This window comes from Schistocerca americana, chromosome 8 (genome assembly GCF_021461395.2).
Source record: "Schistocerca americana isolate TAMUIC-IGC-003095 chromosome 8, iqSchAmer2.1, whole genome shotgun sequence".
Lineage (NCBI taxonomy): Eukaryota > Metazoa > Arthropoda > Insecta > Orthoptera > Acrididae > Schistocerca > Schistocerca americana.
In genome coordinates, this window is record NC_060126.1 from 112,314,935 (window position 1) to 112,334,931 (window position 19,997).

At 37.3% G+C, this 19,997-nt stretch overlaps 1 protein-coding gene across 1 annotated transcript in view; it reads left to right on the plus strand.

The window, feature by feature from the left end:
• LOC124545289 (PHD finger protein 12) overlaps positions 1-19,997 on the plus strand; it is a 54,093-nt gene that overhangs the window by 23,764 nt on the left and 10,332 nt on the right. Inside the window, exons 9-12 of the mRNA XM_047124176.1 lie at positions 1,136-1,255; positions 1,374-1,525; positions 4,035-4,222; positions 13,651-13,818. Coding sequence (XP_046980132.1) covers positions 1,136-1,255; positions 1,374-1,525; positions 4,035-4,222; positions 13,651-13,818 — 628 coding nt within the window. The remainder of the gene's footprint in view (positions 1-1,135; positions 1,256-1,373; positions 1,526-4,034; positions 4,223-13,650; positions 13,819-19,997) is intronic.

Below are 19,997 nucleotides of genomic sequence, written 5' to 3' on the forward strand. Positions count from 1 at the left end.
AGCATTTCATTTAGTTTGGTGCACTTTTCTGTAAGATTTTTGCAGGGGCACCACCAGTGTCAGCATAGTTCAAATTTTTTAGTCTTTTTCTTCTTTTGGTACTTCATCTTGTGAGACAGAGCCAATGTACATTGATCCTTGATGTGCACCTACTTTATATTCATTGACTTGGGCATTCGCATTTATCATATGCTGTAGTCAGCAACACCTGTGAAAAAAATGTATGAATGTGTTGGCTACCTTGAAGCCAGGGTAATTTCATTTTTATTTGCCTAGTTCATTTTGTATAGTTCTAGCAAAATAGGCTTGCTATCTTTGAGGCTAAAGTTTTACAGAGAACAGGTACTACTATTGTAGATACTGACCAAAGTGAAACGGGAAAATAAATCTCCCAGCTATGTTTAGGTCATTAAAAATTTCTCTTCTGAGTCCATTTGTTACTGTGGAACAAACACTGGTCTCGGCACTATTAATTTTGTAGCAATTGGCTAAACAAAACTGTTGAATACTACACAAGTCCACTTGGATCAACTACATGAAAAAATATAAGATGAAAGTTATGTATTGTGAAAAAAAGGCTCTTCTTCAGCACAGTGAAATTGGTTGTGGGTAAGCTGAGGAATTTGAAATTTTTTGAAGTTCCACCCTATTTATCAGATATGCCACTTTGTTTCCCATGCACTCTCACATCCAGAGAATTTGTGGGTGGATAGTTATGTCAGCAGTTGTTCGGAATTTGGCAGACCAACACCACATTTTGGAGATGGAGAAATGTTGATCTAGGTCCATTTTCTACAGAAAAAAAAAAAAAAAAATCTGCCAAGCAGGGAAATTTTCACATGACCTTCATAAATCAGAAAAGACTTCCTACATGTGTGGATATTGCCAATATAATATTGTTAATGTAAGTTAGGTCTGGGTAATTGGTCATGTTAATTAGCCTTCTTTGAACTAACATGCACCTACAATTACTGTTAAGTTGTTTAAGCTGCAACAAATTTCCAATATGTTGTGTAATATTGCTGTATTTTCATGCACCAGTTACAATTATTTATTTATTATTATATTTTTCATGCTGTATAATCCTTTGACTATTCCAATTCTGATAATATAGGATTGTTTACTGTGCCATTAGGTTCCAGACTCTGTTAAAGCACAGTATCGTTCTCCACCAGATATGATACCATCTTTACGTCAGTTCCTCAGGGAGCAAGAGGTTGCTGCACGCCTTGCTTCCCCCCATGAACAGGAGCAGGTTTGTTACCCCACATACAGTCTTGTGTAGAAAGTAGCACATTTGCTGCCATGTATAACTATTATGTACTACTTTTTGCTACTCTGTTAATGTCACATTTATCTTATTTATTTTACAGTGGCTAAGCAGTGTGATGTCACTACAAATGACTGTTGCATGCAGTGAAAGCAGTGGCAGCTGTTCCGGTTCTATAGCCAGCAGGGAGAAAGTAAAAGGCGATTTTTCATCAGAGTCACATAGTCGCTCTCACTTGAAAACAGAAAGATATGGGTACGTGTATCATTTTCTTGCCAACTGTAACATGTCACTTAGTTATAATAAAAGGTGTTTGTATTCATTAATCTTGCTGAGACGATAAATATAAGTCCATGAAATATATAAATAGATGACCAAAGATGACAAAATTGTTTTAAAATATTTTTGGTAACTGTTAATATCCAACAAGATACAAAATCATTAGTACATTGTATTTGTCTTGCTTGATAATGTACATCCTCAAGACAAATGCAATAGATAACTACATAAACAAAAGCATTGACTTGCGTCTTACTCAAAGGGGGGGGGGGGGGGGGGGGGGAAGAACCCTGCCTTCTGCACATAAGTATGCAGCTGGAGGTTGTAGACAACTGAAGAAATAGCATGAAGGAGGATGCAGAAGTGGTATAGATAGTACTAACAACCTGGTCCGGCTTTGCATGGGTAGCATTAAGTATCTACGGCCGGTTGACTTTTCTGGCATAGCAGTATTATATAACTTATACAGTTTAAGCAGAGCAGGAAAGTTGTCAGTAGACACAAATGTTATCTGCTCAGTATTTAATTGGTGTTTGGATTGATATCTCATGACAATGATGGGAGCTACAAGCTATTACACTACCCAGCCCACCTGACTGCTGCAACGGTTTGGCATGAGATACGGCCACATGCCAGCCAGCCAGCCAGCCAACCAACCAATTGCAGCGCTCTCCACCCAGCCTCAGTAGAGTTTGGCATGAGCTATGTCTGGAGTATCTAATATATCCCTCAGTGCCAGTTGCTGGGAAGTCACCAGTAGCTCACCCCAGCCTCCTGGTTGAGATAGCTTGTATCGACTGAGTGTTGCAATTGGATAACCTTATGCCACCAAGCTCTGTGCTTGCAAGTCTCCCTCAGGAATCAGTTCTGATTTCAATTAGATCTGACATTCGCCACTAAATGGCAATTTCATCATTTTCACAGGAGTGGCGGACTTTAATTCATTGTTGCTCAGGCAGTTTCCATGAAACCTTTATAAATTCTATACACTGAAATCTTTATCTTGAATAAGTCAGTTTATTTGTGGAAATCCCTCCAGTAGTTATTGATGTTAGCGCCCCCCCCCCCCCCCCCCCCAAAAAAAAAAAAAAAAAAGCAGACAGAAACAGTAATGGGGGACTTCAATTTCTGTATGTATAGATGGATAGAATGATAGAACACTGTTTGACCTTTTGCAACTTCATAACCACCACCAAGTTATCCATTTGTATGAATGGACATAGGCAGAGGATGTATACTGGCAACACACAATATCCTGTTGCAGAGCATGCTCTACAGCATGACAGTCGTGACCTCGGTGCCTGTTTTACCACATATGCCATGTGGGTTCTTCCCCTGGATGCCAGTTTCTCAGAACGTTGCAGGTGAGAACTGGCATTATGTCCTCAGTTGCCACCACCCACCTGGCTTTAATTTATGATAATTTCTTTGCTCTCAGCAGTGCTCCTTAGTAACTATTCCTTTCTTCACTATGATAATTTCTTTGCTCTCAGCATTGCTCCTTAGTAACTATTCCTTTCTTCACTCCCTTTTAGTTTTCTGTATCTTTTATTTTCTGACCTGTCTGTTCCCAAACTACATACAGTACACTTAGCTTTCCACTCTTATTAACTTGTGCACAATGTTTTGTCAATAATCTCTGTCTTTCTTATTACCCTATCTTCCACCTTTGAAAGCTCTCAGATTTTCAAATCTGTCATGTGTAATACCCAATAATCAGTCTTTCTTTCTTATTTCGTCCAGTAAGTGTCTCCAAACCTAAAGATATGAGCGACTTTTCTGATCCCTCATTTCCTAAGCTTCGCCAGTCCTTTTCCTTCATCTGTCCTCCTCTCCCTTCAGTCCTTCTGTCAGAAGAAGAAGCCAAGGGCTCCAAAAGCTTACATATTTCAGTGCCTTTGTATTATGTATTTCTTCCTGCCAGTACTTAAGTAAATTTTGTATCTATACAAGTACTTTATATTTTCAGAAATTGATTATTGGCCAGTAACTGTGACTACAGTGATGAGAAAGAGAAGTATGAAGAGAGTGTGTGTGTGTGTGGGGGGGGGGGGGGGGGACTATTTCTGCTTGTCTGTGAAGGCGTTGGCGAGGCCTTCTGTGTATTATTGCCTAAGTCATAGTTTCTTTCATATCAACCACAGATTTCAAGACTGTATCAAAAGGAATTTTTGTTGTAGAAGTAATAGCAGCCATGTTGGCTGTTGATTTTACATGGGCAGAGAATCCTACGACACCATCATTTAGTAGAATCATGCTTGTACCTTCATGACCTAGCACTTCTGTGTTCCCAACTTTTTTCTCTTCTTCCCTCCAGCTCCCTATTTCTCATTCTTCAATCCATATCTCTTCCATGTAGCAACTGCTGACTCAGGTTGAACCACAGTAAATATCACACAAAGAAGACAAAGTTAGAACTATTGCTCACTCATTTGCATTTGTTGACAACAATTATTCATATTGTCCCTCTTGGTTTTCATTGCAGGTCGGCACCAATTTTACAACCAAGGCAAGGCCATCCACTTACATCAGTTGTTAGGCCTCAGCAGTTAGGTTGCAGGGAGTCCCCTGAAAACATTCAGGATGATAATTCTAAAGTAACCGATAACGCTATTCTCAATGGACTCCAGAAGTCACATGTTGCTAATACGTTCAAAGGCCTCACAGCAGGATGTAAGTACTTCACATCTTACGTTGTTTTTCTTATGTTATGGGTTGCGTTCTCAGTGCAATGTATCTTCAGCAATTTGAGACAAGAAGACACTCTTAAATTTATATCCCAAAGAGAGAGCCTTGAACGCATTTATTTAAGATACTGATGTCTGTTCTAAATATGTAATTATGAGACTTCAGAACATTTAAAAGTGTGCTTCTTGCATTTGTGGCTACTGCTGATATTATGAGTACAAAGAAACAGCTTAATTATAATTTATTTAATAACAATAGCAATTTTGGGAGACAGATGACAGAGTGTGGCAGAGAGTGTGTGGAAATTTCAGGTTAGAGTTTTGGCAGTAATATTTCACAATTTTTCAACACCTTTGTAAGCAATGTTTATATATGCAGATAAAGTTCAAATGTAGTTAAAAGTTTTAAAGGTGTGATAATGATGCAGGCCAAAGCTTGTTGCCTATTACCAAAATGCCCATGAAGGAGAGTTGTGTAGAGGTTTTCGTTGTTGTAACTATTGAATTGCAAGAAGTGAGTAGTCAAGATGATGATAATGAAGGATAGTAACCAGACTAGAAACATTTCTCTCCCTCTCTCTCTCTCTCTCTCTCTCTCTCTCTCTCTCTGTGCGTGTGTGTGTGCGTGTGTGTGTGTGTGTGCGTGTGTTTGTCCTGCCGAATTTCGACTCGCTCACCCATAGGCAGTATAAAATGTGCCTAGCGGACATACCAGTGACACATATGAGAACGTAATGTAAAGTGATACAAACAAACATGATCTTTTATTCATAAACCAGATATAATAATGAAACTTATATCAACGTAAGGTCATATATATGACATTGGTAAAAGATACGTGCTGTCAAGAGCGAAATTGATAATCATACTCTATGTCTATACTTACTTACTTATGTACTCCTTGGCGCTACAGCCCATGTAGGGCCTTGGCCTCTCTGATGATCACAGCCCAATCCTGACGATTTTCTGACTGTTTCCTCCATCTCCTGACTCCAATCTTTCTCAAATCATTTTCCACACCCTGCAGCCATAGCTTCAGGGTTCTTCCTTTGCTCCTTTTGCTGCCTGGATTTCCTATGTAAACCTTTTTAACAGCTTGGTCCTCTGACATGAGCTCTACATGGCCCAGCCATCTCAGTCTGTTATGCTCAATTTCAGTCACCAAGTCAGGATTTCTATACAATTCTTTCTTGTTTCTCCTTATCCTCCATGGCCCCACCTCATACACGGACCCAAAAATCTTTCTTTATATTTTCCTCTCCCATCTTCTCAAGAGCTCTTCTTATGCTACAGTCCTTGTCTGTATCTATACGGATACGTAATATGTTTCACAGAATAGTATGGAAACAAATATTAAAGATATTGACACTAAACTCGCACACAAAACTTCACTAGCTGACGGTAAGTCAATGTAATATTGTGCTCATAAATATACCCTAACACATCAGAATGCAAAAACATTGTTCTGTGCACATTTAAGGCTGACCATATCCCAAAACAACTGCATGAGAAAGGAAGAAAGTGAACAACGGACATCATACTCATATGTATGTTAATTTCTCCGCATAACCACAGGCAGTTGAGATTGGCTACTTACGGCTAATTTTGTACAATCTAGACATATCGAAATACATGTCTCTGTGTCCCTTATACACGTCATGTTTTTGTTGCATTTACCCATGACAAATGTCATTCTGCATTTATATAATAATTATCTGTACATTATTTGAATGTAGTTGTAAGCTGTTAATCTTCACTAATAGTGGTTATATTTAAATGTTTTGCAGATATAAGCATGTGGTCTACTTCTCTCTTTTTATCCTCTTATTTAGTTGTTCCCATAGGTAGTTCGCTGTGTACAACTTACATCTCATTCTATTGATTGTCAGTATTAATTTGTTATCTAGTGTGGCATATTTACATACATTACACACACAGGATATGTCTGGGTATTTTCACATTGAATAGGACAATATACTGGTGCTTTTACTGCCAGTCTGATGTTTGTGCATGTAGAGCAAACATATTTGTATTTTCCAATATGTGAACCATTTTATGTTGATGCACAATCAGCTGGTAAGGTATTGTGTTATAGATCAGGGTCTACATATTTTGTAATCATATCTGTACTAACGTGTTATGTATTATGTACATATTTATGCATGTGTAAGGCGTAGGTTTATGTATTAAGTAGATACATATCCATGTATAAGGAGGAGGGTTATGGATTTTATTTTTGGCAGCGTGTATACTCTACCAATGTCATGTGTATGTGTATATAGTGTTCTGTCTTATTTTTAGCGTTCATAACTACATGACTATCACTTTATAGTATGGTTCATTCTTGTTCTCTTGAGCATCGTTAGTAATGGCCATTGTGTTGAAATTGACCAGTGGTCTCAAGTAAGTAATTTTTATAAGACAATAGCCACAGAGAAATTATAGCTTCTTTCACCCAGTTTTTGATGGGCATAAGGATGAAGAAAACAAGTGAGTCAATCTCCATTATATAGCAATCATCTCTAAACATATTAACTTCTCAAAGATAAACTGAACATATGTAGAAACAAGTCTACCTAACATGCAGCAGCAGGTTAGCACACATATACAGGAGCAGATAGTTTCACCATCTTTGGAAATGTATAGCTCTTTAATTAAATATAAGAGAGAGTGAGGAAGAAGTTATAAGAAGTAAAAGGAGGCATAACAATCAGCAAATTAGGATACAATGCTACACAAGATGAAGAAAATGGCAAAACATGAAAAAGGAAAATAGCCAAAGCAAAGTTTCATCATTATGTAGCCACAAACAGGTGGAGAAATCCCTAATTTAATATATTTATATCCAGATTTTTTAAAGTACTCATTAGTGTGATAATTTTCACAGATATACAGGGTGTTTATAAATGAATATCGGTGTTTTAACGCTTTATAACATTTATTATGTTAAACTTACATTTATACACTACTGGCCATTAAAACTGCTACACCAAGAAGAAATGCAGATGATAAACGGGTATTCATTGGACAAATATATTATACTAGAACTGACATGTGATTACACTTTCACGCAATTTGGGTGCATAGATCCTGAGAAATCAGTACCCAGAACAACCACCTCTGGCCGTAATAATGGCCTTGATATGCCTGGGCATTGAGTCAAACAGAGCTTGGATGGCGTGTACAGGTACAGCTGCCCATGCAGCTTCAACACAATACCACAGTTCATCAAGAGTAGTAGCTGGCCTATTGTGATGAGCCAGTTGCTCGGCCACCATTGACCAAACGTTTTCAGTTGGTGAGAGATCTGGAGAATGTGCTGACCAGGACAGCAATCGAACATTTTCTGTATCCAGAAAGGCCTGTACAGGACCTGCAATGTGCGGTCATGCATTATCCTGCTGAAATGTAAGGTTTCGCAGGGATCAAATGAAGGGTACAGCCAAGGGTCATAACACATCTGAAATGTAACGTCCACTGTTCAAAGTGCCATCAATGCGAACAAGAGGTGTCCGAGACATGTAACCAATGGCACCCCATACCATCACGCCGGGTGATACACCAGTATGGCGATGATGAATACACGCTTCCAATGTGTGTTCACCTCGATGTCGCCAAACATGGATGCGACCCTCATGATGCTGTAAACAGAACCTGGATTCATACGAAAAAATGACATTTTGCCATTCGTGCACCCAGGTTCGTTGTTGAGGTCACCATTGCAGGCACTCCTGTCTGTGATGCAGCGTCAAGGGTAACCGCAGCCATGGTCTCCGAGCTGATAGTCCATGCTGCTGCAAATGTCGTCGAACTGTTCATGCAAATGCAGATAAGATGCCTGCATCTCAACTGCTAGTGGTACGAGGCCGTTGGGATCCAGCACGGCGTTCCGTATTACCCTCCTAAACCCGCCGATTCCATATTCTGCTAACAGTCATTGGATCTCGTCCAACGAGAGCAGCAATGTCGCAATACAATAAACTGCAATCGTGATGGGCTACAATCCGACTTTTATTAAAGTGGGAAATGTGATGGTAGGCATTTCACCTGCTTACATGAGGCATCACAACAACGTTTCACCAACCAACGCCGATCAACTGCTGTTTTTGTAGGTGTCGCCACCCGCGCCAACCTTGTGTGAATAATCTGAAAAGCTAATCATTTGCATATCACAGCATCTTCTTCCTGTCGGTTAAATTTCGCGTCTGTAGCACGTCATCTACGTGGTGTAGCAATGTTAATGGCCAGTAGTGTAAATGATATGTCAAATGAAAGAGCAACTCAAACAGTTTTACCAAGAGCCTTTTAAGTGTCCAATATGAGCACTATTTGTCACACGGCACACCATTTGTCACACGGCACACATCAAGTCTATAGCCGAGTTCTTCCCAAACGTTGATAAGTTTGTCTTCAGTGATTGTAGCAACAGCTGATTCAATCCGGTTTCTTAATTCAGGGAGGTCTGCTGGTAGCAGAAGCCCCGAAGGAAAAAATCGCATGGCGTTAGGTCGGGTGAACGTGGAGGCCATACAAAGCAAGGCCTATCATTGGGCCCCTTGCGGCCTATCCAGCGCTTGGGTACAGTGAAGTTCAATCAATTGCGTACTTCGCTATGCCAGTGAGGTGGTGCACCATCTTCCTGGAAAATGAAGTTCTGTAGCTCATTTTCTTCCAACTGAGGGAAGAACCATTGCTTTAGTGTATCAAGGTAATAACTGCTAGTTACAGTAGGTTCACCAAAAAAGAAAGGCCCATATACTTTCCGCCAGGATATGGCACAAATGGTGCTCACATTGAACATTTATAAGGTTCTTGGTAAAACTGTTTGAGTTGCTCTTTCATTTGACATATCATTTACAACTGTAAGTTTAATGCAATAAATATTATAAAGCGTTAAAAACCCAATATTTATTTACAAACACCCTGTAGTTTTGTGCACCTAAGCCACAAAATGTAGTTTGAAAAAGAAGTGCTCAGGAAATAAGTAATGCTAACATTGGGTATCGTGCACTAAATCGTAGGATATATGGAATGAAACAGAACCAGAAGCAGTGTACATAGACACAAGAGAGTCGTTAATAAGTACTAGTGCCATTTTTGAAATATTTTAATGCTAATAATAATAGTAATAATAACAATGATTTTTGTTATTAAAAACTTCTATTTGGCAATAGACTTTGCCATTATACATTGATTACTGATTTCCAGTGTTTCAACTGCTGTGCTAAATACAGCATTGCAATAAAACTGGTATGTGTTACTAATATTTGTGTGACATTGATAGTAATGAAAATTTGAGCTCATCATTTTCAGTGATCCGTTGCGGATATGTCAGCCAGTCTAAATAAGACCAAGAGGATGACTACTTCCAAGCCATTCAGATAAATGATGAATCTCAGTTGTGTTTGAGAGTGGTTGTTTTATGAACGTCTCAGGAATATATGCCAAGCATTCTTGTGGTAAATAATACAGCACATTTGTGGAAACACTGGCAATCAGCTAGTAATAGAAAATTCACAAAACAAATAAAGCTTTACAGAAAACAAAGTAGTGTTATTGAGTAAGGTTCGAACAGATGTTGCACATAAGTGAACTGTGGTAAGTAATAATTTGCACAGTACACTACTAGCAATTTTGGTCTTCCTTATTCATTACTGTTTTAGATGGAATATTTCTACAATTTGTGGGGATAGATTTTCACTTTTATTTTTTTTATTTTTTATACATATATTGCAAATGCTTTTCTTTTTTGATTTTTTTTTCTGTGTAATGTCAAGCAAATATTTTCCTCATTTTTTTTTTAAGGTATGGCATTTTTATGGGCTAAGGAAATTTAAGTTAAAACAGTTGCATATACACATAAATGATACAGGGCCATTGAGTTGACAGATATGTATTTCAGGTGTCAAGTGGTTTTGAATAGAATTATTTGTTTTTCCACGTAGGTTCTCAGTAAATTTTGTAACTGGAAAATACCATCAAATAAAATTATAAGGTTGTTTTTTTACAAATATTTAAAAGTATGCACATCATTGGGGCTCTATCCTGGTTTCTTATTGGTTTACAACACATGAAATTTTGTAGATGGCAGCTGTGAATATACACTGGGACTTAATTGTAAGAGGTATGCCTGTAACTGGGAAATATAAGAATTTTGAATTCATGGTCACAGAAATGGTGACAAAGACAAGTGAGGCATGTTTGTTATATTTTTATTTTGTTCAAGAAGCATTTTTATTATAATTGCGACAGAAAGAGCCCAGTAGTTTACTGAATAAAATATTTTACGAGATTTCAGTCTACATTGTTATTTCTTGCTTACACGTCACCAGTTTTGACTAGGTGTAATTGAATCTGCGAATATCGGATGATGAACAACCGAAGTCAAAGTTATTAGTTTCTCAAAATTCATGTAAACAAATGCCGATACAGACTATTCCAACAAAATACCACATCTCTGTCAGTTACTGTGTATTTTAATATAGACTGTGTATAAAAATACCTGTCAGAAGCAGTGTGCATAGACATGAGAGAGTTGTTAAGAGTGCTAGTGGCATTAGTGCATTATTATTATTGTTATCAAATACTTCTGTTTGGCAGTACACTTTGCCAAAATAGTAATTGCTATTGCCCCACTGGTGGCTGAACTGCACAATAACCCCAGGTTTGGTGTGGGCTGCCGATTGTGTGGGTGGATTGCTGTGGCCTGTTGTGGGGTTGTGAACCACTGAGGGCTATGGTCGGACAAAGCCTCCCCGTTCTTTATATGTCCCCAGTTCAATACACAATGTTAAGGTTACACATATTGTTCTTTTTCTAGAATTTCACTAACATGTGACCCCTGTAACTGCTAGTATCGTATCTGAAGTTTCCTACTGATGAATTGTTCTGAAGATTTTGTCTTAATTTTGCATTAAAACCCCTGTCATGTTTTAGTGGGGTTTGCTGTAATTTTGTGTTTCTGTAACCACTTACAGAGGCCTTCTACCTTTTCATAACTGTGTGAGAATAACAGCGCATACACCTGAAGACTTCCATAAAGTATTTTTTGTGAATTTTTTAAAGTCTGTGACTACTTCAATTTCTGGATTTTTGTTTAAAAAAAAACTTGTTTGCCGCAAAGTCTGCACCTTTTTTTCCTCTATAATAAAACACCACTTAACTTTAATTTTGTTTGATTTTTGTTTCTTTGCTGCACTTCTATTAACTATACTATAACCCATTTGATGCTGCTGAACTGCTCTTTGAACTCTACTAACTGTTGTCCACATTCTAAAGTTTTGCAGTTTATTGTCTCTATACAAGGACTGGTAGAAGTTGTGTGTGTGTGTGTGTGTGTGTGTGTGTGTGTGTGTGTTTACACATAACTACGGAGATACTTTTGGGTTGAAGTTACATTGAACTTCTGCTGTATCTGCAAGTGAAAACTTAAATGCAGTAGTAATTCAAGCCTTTGAAAATTGAATATTCGGAGAGAAGTTCAACTGGGGAAGGTTACGTGTGAGTGACTGTTAGACTTTCTTGCATCATTTTAAATTCAGGAAAACAATTTTATGTACAGCCACAGCCAGTTTTTCTTCTTGCCAGCAAACATCTTGGATTTATTTACTTCCATTTTTGTATGTAGAATCCTCACACAATACGTGTAAGTCATATGTCCCATTAAGTCCTGTGCTTGAGTTAAAAATCCTGTTGACTTGATACTCCCTACCCAAAGCAAGCCTAGACCTTGCCTGCGACTACTGCAAAATGGCAGAAGGCTACACTTGTTGTCGTTTCTGCCAACTTTAAACTTTCAAACAGTTTGGAAGACTTCCCTTATCTTTCAACTATTTGAATTCTCCTCTCCACTGTATTATTGATAGTTGGTTAGACTTATTGTCAGTATTCAAATTAAAACTGTTTGGATGGACTCTCTTCCCAATGTCACCTCTGCCAATCGTGGTTCCCATCTCTCCACCCTCTCTGTCCATGGCCTTTCCAGTTTAAGTCTAGCTTCCTCTAATTGTGCCTAAAGTGCTCAGAATCTCCCATCCTGCTGGTCTATCGTTCTATTCCCTCTACGTTACATGCAGCTCCAGCCTCCTTTCTGCATTTGACCCTGTGAAATCTATCACTACAAAGCTCAGTCTATGACCCCCTACTCATAATTTTATGGCAGTAGCTGAACTTTTTACTCATGATTAAATTTTAATTTTTTCCTCAAAATCCTGACACACAAGGATCAGGCTATAGACTTTTAGTTAGCTTTTTACTTTATACAAGTACAAACATAAAAGATTTAAATATAGTAGGGACAGTTTTGGCAGAATGTAAATAATTTCGAAGTAAATGAAATCAGTCGCTTAATAGCAGAAGCCTTGAGTCATTGACAGGCACACACAAAAGATAATGAAAACTTGTTAGCTTTTGGAAGAAATCTTTTGCCAAGCTGGAGTACCATACACACAGTGTGTCTGCTAATCAGCAACTGAGCACTTCTGCTATTAGGTGAGTGGTCTCCATTCCCCCTAAATTATTAATACGAAAGCTTTTTAAGAAGTGTTTGTTTCAAATCCTTCACTTCTAGAACAATAAGTGTAAACTGAGTGAACACGTGCTTTCTGAGCTGTCTACAAACAAAATACTAATTCAAAAGATGGACAAGGCAATGGAACAAATTTTTTCAGTGCTAGTCCATGACAATATCAAGGCTAGAAAGAAAATCTTCTAAGATTGAACTGTTTACATCTGCAGTGCCAAAGGAAGCCACAGAATACGTAACAGCACAGGTGGTTACCTATTGGTGAGCTGCATGTGAAGCAACAGTTTATATGTGGGGAGATGGTTGATCATAGTAATCAATGAAAAATAGTAAATCAGTATCAGTAGATTAAATGGAACAAGCCCAAATAAGGAAGCAAAGAAAGCATGTGGATAAATTTAATCATGGGGTAGAAAGACTGTAGTCCCTACAAGGCTCGTGAGATATTAAGACCATGTACTAATGTAATTTATGCTGAAGAAGTGTGTCTGCGGTTCACCTTGCATCAAACCACATACTTCTCAACAAATATCTCTTGACATTTTCTCTAAATTAGATGTAGTTGCATATTTTACTCCATTAAAAAAAAGTTAAGATCTTTGTGCAATAAAAATAATCAGTTTTCTTTTGGCACCATTAATATCGAAACACAATTGAAGGAGTTATTAAATTCAAATGGACAGTAACATCTGTGGACTTCACTTGATTTTTATCAAGCCTCAGGGAAATGGAAAATTTGTATCTGTTGATTTGTGCAATCATTAATAGTTCTTACAGTACATAGCTGCAAAAATTTTCACACCAGCCAAAAACAGACAGAGGAAGTCAGATAAATTTGACCTCCATTTTCTGTAACTCTTGCAATATTAATATGAAATTTATATTTGCAGCCTCTTTGCCTAACTCATCTACAGATGACCACTTAGCTCAGCTGTTGGCTAGTCAGCTCAGGGCTTCAACTCAGCATCATATGGTGAGAGCACGTGCAATTCTTTGTCCACTGGGCACAACAGGTCCTCCTTGTGCCATGCCTTACAGGACACTGACAATTGGTACAGGTCAGTATGAGATTTTTAGTGTATTTGAACCATTAAACATATTTCAAAATTTACCGTCATCCACAACAATCATCCATTTCTTCATTTATCTGTTTCCATAGATCTGTTATGAAGGCAACATTCAGGAATCAAGATATATATTAACAATAGTACCAGTTCTTAGAAAGTGGATTAATAAAGATCTGTAGTTAAATTGCTACAAGCCATTTCCTTGCTCAAGCTAAGTCCAATGTAATAAAATTATCCACCACTTTCTCAGATACCTTAAATAACTGCTGTTCATCTCCTCTTGCCAGATTAACATCTTTACAACCACACTGCACTTGATTTAGAACAATAATAAATGTGCCACAAAATTAAAGATTTGTTTGCAGTGGGCGTTTCTAATGGGAATCTTCTTTCTTTAAACCTAAAAACTCAGACAATTTTTAGTAGATGTGGCTGGTTTTTAACTTTTGTTTGATTTTTATAAAATTCTCAGTTTTTGCTTAATGACCACAACGTTTGTGGAAGACTTTCACTCCAGAATACATGACTCCACTCTGAAACCTAAATGTGGAGGCAAAGTGTACAAGGAATTTATTTATATATTATGTAAATCACTTTTCATTTGAGACAGGCAACAAATGCCATTAACACTAGAACAACAAAAGAGGTCAAAAGGCACATTTGAAACTTTTATTTCTGCGATAACGCTCTTTTTCCGCTAATGATATCAGTTTTTAACGTGTTTTCACCAAAATTTGTGACTATTCCTCATTTCTTCTATTTTTGACGGTATTGTAATACAGTTGGTTGAATTTTCATGATTTCATGGAAATTTCATTAGGTATACACAGAACAGTAGGAGGGTTCAATTGACCTGTGGAGTGACTCCTTTTTAGAATAGTCTGTTCTTACAATTAGAAAGATACTTGCATCGCATATTGTTTTTATCAACAATCACTCCCTTGAATGATGATATACACATGGTCGGAAAGATTTCAATGCTGGTCATTGTATCCATAAGTGAATTATGAGGTACTAATGTTGATTTCCTACCAGAGGCAAGTAACAATGAAGATAGCGAGATTGAGGGGATGTAATCAGTAAATGTCTCCCCATTGTAATTGTTCAAACAACAGTATCAAGAGTCAACATGCAAATCAGTGAATATGGTGATTAGAAATGGAATGGGAGGTCATTAACATGTAGTTTCCTGGATGAGGGGCTGCTTTGTATGTCCTGAAGGAAAGACAGAGAGAGCGCCGACTGAATATTCTTGCCACTGAGTGGATGACTATCATCACTGCCTTCCAACTTCTTTCTGATGGGATGACGCTGCATCTTTTATGCTGCATATTATAATAATAACGAACAGGATCATGTGCTTGGGAAGAAATAAAAAGCACCATTTAGACCATATTGTTGGAGGAATTGGAGACCATAGGTGCTTTTTGTGCTAAAGGTGTTTCCTTACATGCCCAGTGGTTGCATTATGGGAGCGTAATTTTATCAGGGATAGAATGTCAAGAGACAATTTCTGTGAACTTTTCAGATTCCTCCTCTGTGATGAGATGTCATTCCAGAATCAGAGCACCCCTGCTGATGAGTTGACTTTTATTTCTGAAATATGGAACAAGCTCGGACAAAAATACTGTGGCTGTTACCGCCCATGTGAAGACATTACAGTTGATGAGCAGTTGCTTCCAAACGAAGCAAGGTGCTGGTTAATTAATTAATGTCAAGCAAAGCTGACAGATATGGGCTCAAGTTTTGAATAGCTGCAGAAGTGGCATCCAAGTACATTTGGATTACCTTTCTATGTCTTGGTAGTAAGTAAATTGCTATTATTGGCCACGCACTGAATGATGCATCATAGGTAAGATTACAAAGTGAGAAATTGTGTAAACTACAGTAAGACTAATACACTGACAATCTAATAAAACAAGAAATCTGTTCTGCATGGAGGTATACCTTTATGCAGTTCTGTTTCTTTGACATTTCAATAATCATTCACTTTGTTGGCATGCACAAGATGCAATAGTGTGCCTTGCTTTGTTTCTTATTGCATACGTCTATTGGCTAACAAAACAACACTAGGTAAGTTTTTTTTTGTAGACATGAACATTAAAAGTGTTGTGCTTACGAGCTGAAAGCTGAAAATGTGATGAAAAGAAGCAGTACATTTCTAACATTAGCATTTAAAAACATTCAAAGATTTATTTTGTCTCGCTTTCCGATTGCAGTCCAACCGCAAAAAGATGCAAAAGAAGTAGAAAATCACACATGCAAACTTATTCATGTAAACAAGTGCACTTGAAAATGAGAATAAATTCTCAAAACACATTGTGTTAACCATCAAAACACAAGTAACTGATGCAGTTATTATTTTACAGTCTGAGAGTTACAGAGCAACTTGCTTCTGCATGGTGCTAGTCTGATTCATCAATGTGTGTGCAGTTAGCGAAGCTGTTTAAGCATGTATTTCATAGTTAAAAATTTAAATTGTGTAGCTGATGCTTTTCAAGCCTAGAGAACGTTTTTGTGAGAGGTGTTCAGTATTTATTGGCTGCTGTCAGACATCATATGTTTCTAATTTCTCTGTCTGACACTGCGGCTTCATCTATAAAATGTCTTAAACTACTCAAATTATTTACAAATTGTTATGGAATCAGTTATTATTTGCATTCATTACTTACATAACCGATAATATGTTAACCTAACCTTACAGGTAAAAACAAAAAAAAAATAAAAAAAATAAAAATTGAGCAACAACAGTGTGAGGGGGCGCAAAATTCACATATTTATTTAACATTACTTGTGTTAATAACGACTCCTTTATTATTTACTTCTTTTTAACTCATTTGTGCAAAACAAAAACATTGTTTTTTAACTGCCATTAGGTTATGAACTGACGATTCCAATTGAGTTTGACTTGATCTGTGAAATTTTACCAGTCATAGTTGATCTACTTCACAGTTATGAGATTTACATTCATACAACACAGATTTCTGAGTTTATCTACTTCATGGTGATATAATCTGAGATTTACATTTATACAACGCAGATTTCCAAGTCAACTGCAGTGTACATTTGGCCCTAAGAATGCCATTATTCTCAGTCAACTACATCCTGAACTAGCAGTGAGTGAAAAAAAGAAGAAACCAAAAAGTGATACCATCTGTAACACCACAGAGTATGGTGTGGACGTCATTGACCAAATGTTTCGTAAATGTTCAACTAAGATTGCAATCAGGCAGTAGCTCATACATGTCTTTCATACTATCCTAGATATGGCAGCAATAAATGCATGCATCGTCTACAGTCAAATAACCTAAGAGGATGGGATTCATTCTTCAGCTGCTAAATGAACTCGTAAGGGAAACAACTATGAGCAGGATGGGAGAAGAAAGTAAGTCAGTCAGTCAAAGATCTGACAAGGTCACAGACTGTATCAACTGGATAGTTTTTCTATTTTAGCACTCTGGCAGGACCTAATTTTTTTAAATTATGTATAGCTGTCTCTTTAGAGGCTGTGTAAAAGGAGTTTGTATTGTGTGGTAGGTGACATTCTATAAAATGTTGGCAATTGACGTAAAGAAGTGAACATGATCTGCAGTTGTTTGTGAATTTTTTAATTCAGTTGTATCAATGCTGCTTTTTGAAATCTCTCTCTTATGACATTGGGTGATTACAAAGGTAGTTCAGTGACAGTCCTGTTGTCAGAATTTTTTTAAAAAACTCTTCTAAAAACGCTACTGTATAATTACCAAATTTGAGGGACATAATGATTTTTGTTAGCATTGAAGAGGGTATATTGTTGATAGTAAAGTCTGCCTGCAAAGTAAAGAATATCTGCCAAAGTAAATTAAAATACTTCTATAATTGGTTATTTATTATCAGATGCAATGTTTGCAGCCATTGTGAGAAAGTAATCATTATAATTGGCTACCAAATATCTTAATGTGACACCATTCTGCCACATCTAGTATTCATTTCCATTTATCTTGCTGTTTTTCATAATTATCCATATCTTTTATCCCAACTAGCAAAAGTGTTGTCCTTTTTCATAAAGAAATTGCAAGATTTTGCTATGCTGGTGGTAACAGTATTTTATGTCTTCATTGCAACTTGTCCTCTTTATCAGACAGAGCTGTCTTTTTCTGTGACAAGATGAGTTCAACCCAGCAGTTTACGTCCCTTGTCACTCGTCACTCTTTCTGCTTAATGTGACAGCAATGTGTTTAAAGGAAAGTAGGCCACAAAAGTATTGACACAGTACGTTAAAGAAAAAAATTAAACCATTTGTGTTACAAAATAATTGGGAACATTTCAGCTGCAGATTGCTATTTCAGAGAGTTGTTGAGAATGATTCATTTACACATTTCATAGTGTACTATCAGTTGTAAATGACAGAATAAGCCAAAATCGCAATGGTGATGAATAAATAAATGTTTAATAGTCCAAATGGAAAATGTTGTCCTCTCTAAAATGTTGTGATACTGTGGGCACAAATAAACTGAAAATAAACTTTAAATTTCTTTTCATGAAAAGCTTTGCACACTCACTGTGGCAGGATGACAGCACATTGTTCTCAATATAAGTAACAGCAGTCAGCTGGCGTCACATCAAACGAGCTTTCCATGTAGCCAACGCAGTGCATTGGCATGCATTTCAGGGATTCCTGTTAATGTCCACCATGACTGTCACTGGCTGCACCATGAGGTTGTGTGTTGTCTGCACAGGCCCTTAATCATTAGTTTATAGTCCCAGCGTTCACTTTGATATAGAAAATGCTGATACAGTGTTTCAGCCAACTGATTTACTGGGTTTTGTAGTTGTGTAGAAACTATTCAGACATAGCGTGACATAAGAAATATCATTTATCTTTTGTGTCTGCTTCGGAATTCAGAATTGACCTCCTTTAAAAATGCCAAATTCCTCTTCAGAAGTATGGAATAATTTCATTGACTCTATATCTGCATTTTGTTCTTTATTATGTCAGACAGTGTGGCTTATAGATGGATTTGAACTAGATGATATTTGACTATTGAATTCATTTCCCTGTGTCTGCAGATAGTCTAAATGGTGTTCAGACTATCCATCCACTGAACCAAGTAAAGACATTGATATAATTTTAAGAATGCCATTCATTTCCTCAGCATTTGGGGAACAGCTGTTGTATCGCTTACAGCCAAAGCATATGTGAAATCTAGGAAAGGAATGAGAGGATATAGCATAGTTGTTGCCAATTTCTTCTCTGCAGTCAAGAATTTTTCATTTGGTTATCCTTAAGCACACATTTGAACCATTTCCTTGTTTTATTACATAAGATGAAACTAACATGTCTTCCATATTTGTATTGCAAAAATTCAGTCACTTCACGTAAATATTTAGAAAGGATATAGTGTATCACTGTCATTTGCACGTCAGTTTCTTTTGCCTATTTTTGTGTTCCATGCACCAGATCTACGATGTCTCACTATAATGTGGAATTTATCACAAATACAAGTATAATAAATAGTCTGAATGAAAATATTGCTTCACTGTGCCGCTGTACACAATTAATGCAACACCCAATCGCACCCTACATTTAAATTTAGTTGCCCTCACTTGCACAGATAAGGTATCTGTTGGAAAATTCATTTATAGAGCAGTAATTGCCAAGCTGAAATGATTTCAATTTTTTTTAAAGCCCCCTCCCCCCTTCATTGCAAGAGTGATGTTTTCAGTAGTGGGAACAATGTTTGACTCAATGCTAAATTGCAAAAATACAGATCCAAATGTCTCCGGTTTGTTCCCCAGATAGTCCAAGCATTTTTATATGTCAGTTATCACTTATTTCACCTCTGGCAATGATTTGCATATGTGATAAATTCTGAGTTGCTCCAGGATTCTAAATTGAAAAATCATTCCAGGCATACACCTTGACGTAACCAAGGTACTGTACTGTAATTTTTAAAGCCTCCGTCCATTGGAAACTGTTGCAACTACCAGTGAAATAACGTGTGCGACTTCAGAAAATGTACTCTTCATAGTTGTTGTTGTTGTTGTTGTGGTCTTCAGTCCTGAGACTGGTTTGATGCAGCTCTCCATGCTACTCTATCCTGTGCAAGCCTCTTCATCTCCCAGTACCTACTGCAGCCTTCATCCTTCTGAATCTGCTTAGTGTATTCATCTCTTGGTCTCCCTCTACG